At 25.8% G+C, this 1,021-nt stretch overlaps 1 protein-coding gene across 1 annotated transcript, besides 4 other annotated features; it reads right to left on the reverse strand.

Moving 5' to 3' along the window:
• Window positions 1–53: 53 nt before the first annotated feature.
• Window positions 54–436, reverse strand: EDI_218950 (uncharacterized protein; the record flags this gene model as incomplete). The annotated part of the gene is made up of 2 exons (XM_001740968.1): window positions 54–312; window positions 339–436. The coding sequence occupies 2 exons, from the start codon at window positions 434–436 to the stop codon at window positions 54–56; spliced, it is 357 nt and encodes a 118-aa protein (XP_001741020.1).
• Window positions 291–433: a microsatellite.
• Window positions 322–392: a microsatellite.
• Window positions 435–520: a microsatellite.
• Window positions 521–821: 301 nt separating this feature from the next.
• Window positions 822–947: a microsatellite.
• Window positions 948–1,021: the final 74 nt, after the last annotated feature.

Here is a 1,021-nt window from a genome sequence, read left to right on the forward strand (position 1 = left end):
GCGCGGCTCTTAACCGCGCGGTCGTGGGTTCGAGCCCCACGGGGGGCGCATTTTTATAATAAGAATAGGTGGTATAAGAGGAAATAGTATAAAGTATAAAGGTATAAAGGTATAAAGGTATAAAGGTATAAATGGTTATAGGTATAAAAGTATAAAAGTATAAAAGTATAAGAATATAAAGGTATAAAGGGATAAGAATAGTATAAGAGGAATAGAATAGTATAGTATAAAGGGATAAGAATAGCATATAGGTAATAGTATAAAGTAGGTACATCTAATAAGGATATAGGAAGTAAAATACTAAGTAAAATACTAAGGAAGTATAAAAAGATATATACATATATACATGTATAAGTATAATAAATAGAAATAGAAATATAAGAATATATCTACTAAAGAGAAAGAATAAGGGAATAAGGGAATAAAAAAAGAACATAATAATATAATATAATAATATAATAATAAGTGAATAAGATGATAATAATAATAATAGTAGCATAAAGGTTAATAATAATAGTAAAAAAGACGCTTCCGCTTGGGATCGAACCAAGGACCTAACGGTTAACAGCCGTTCGCTCTGCCGACTGAGCCACGGAAGCTTTCAGTAAGCATAAGTTAAGCAGAAGTTAAGCAGAAATGTTAAAGTAGATATGATAAGCAGAAATGATAAAGTAGATATGATAAGCAGAAATGATAAAGTAGAAATAATAAAGTAGATATGATAAAGTAAATATGATAAGCATAAGTTGAATAGGTAATAATAGGATAAAGTTATAAGGAGTAATAAGAAGGGTAATAATAGGATAAACATAATAAGAGGGTACATATATACATATATACATATATAAATATATACATATATAAATATATAAATATATACATAAGTACATATATACATAAAAGAATAAGAAGTACATAAGTACATATATAATATATATATATACATAGAAGAAATAAAAAATGAAAAGTAAAAAGTAAAAAATAAGAATAAGGTATAGTAAAGATAGTCTATATATAATAG

The sequence above is a fragment of the Entamoeba dispar genome, genomic scaffold (assembly GCF_000209125.1).
Source record: "Entamoeba dispar SAW760 scf_1105229463417 genomic scaffold, whole genome shotgun sequence".
NCBI lineage: Eukaryota > Evosea > Mastigamoebida > Endamoebidae > Entamoeba > Entamoeba dispar.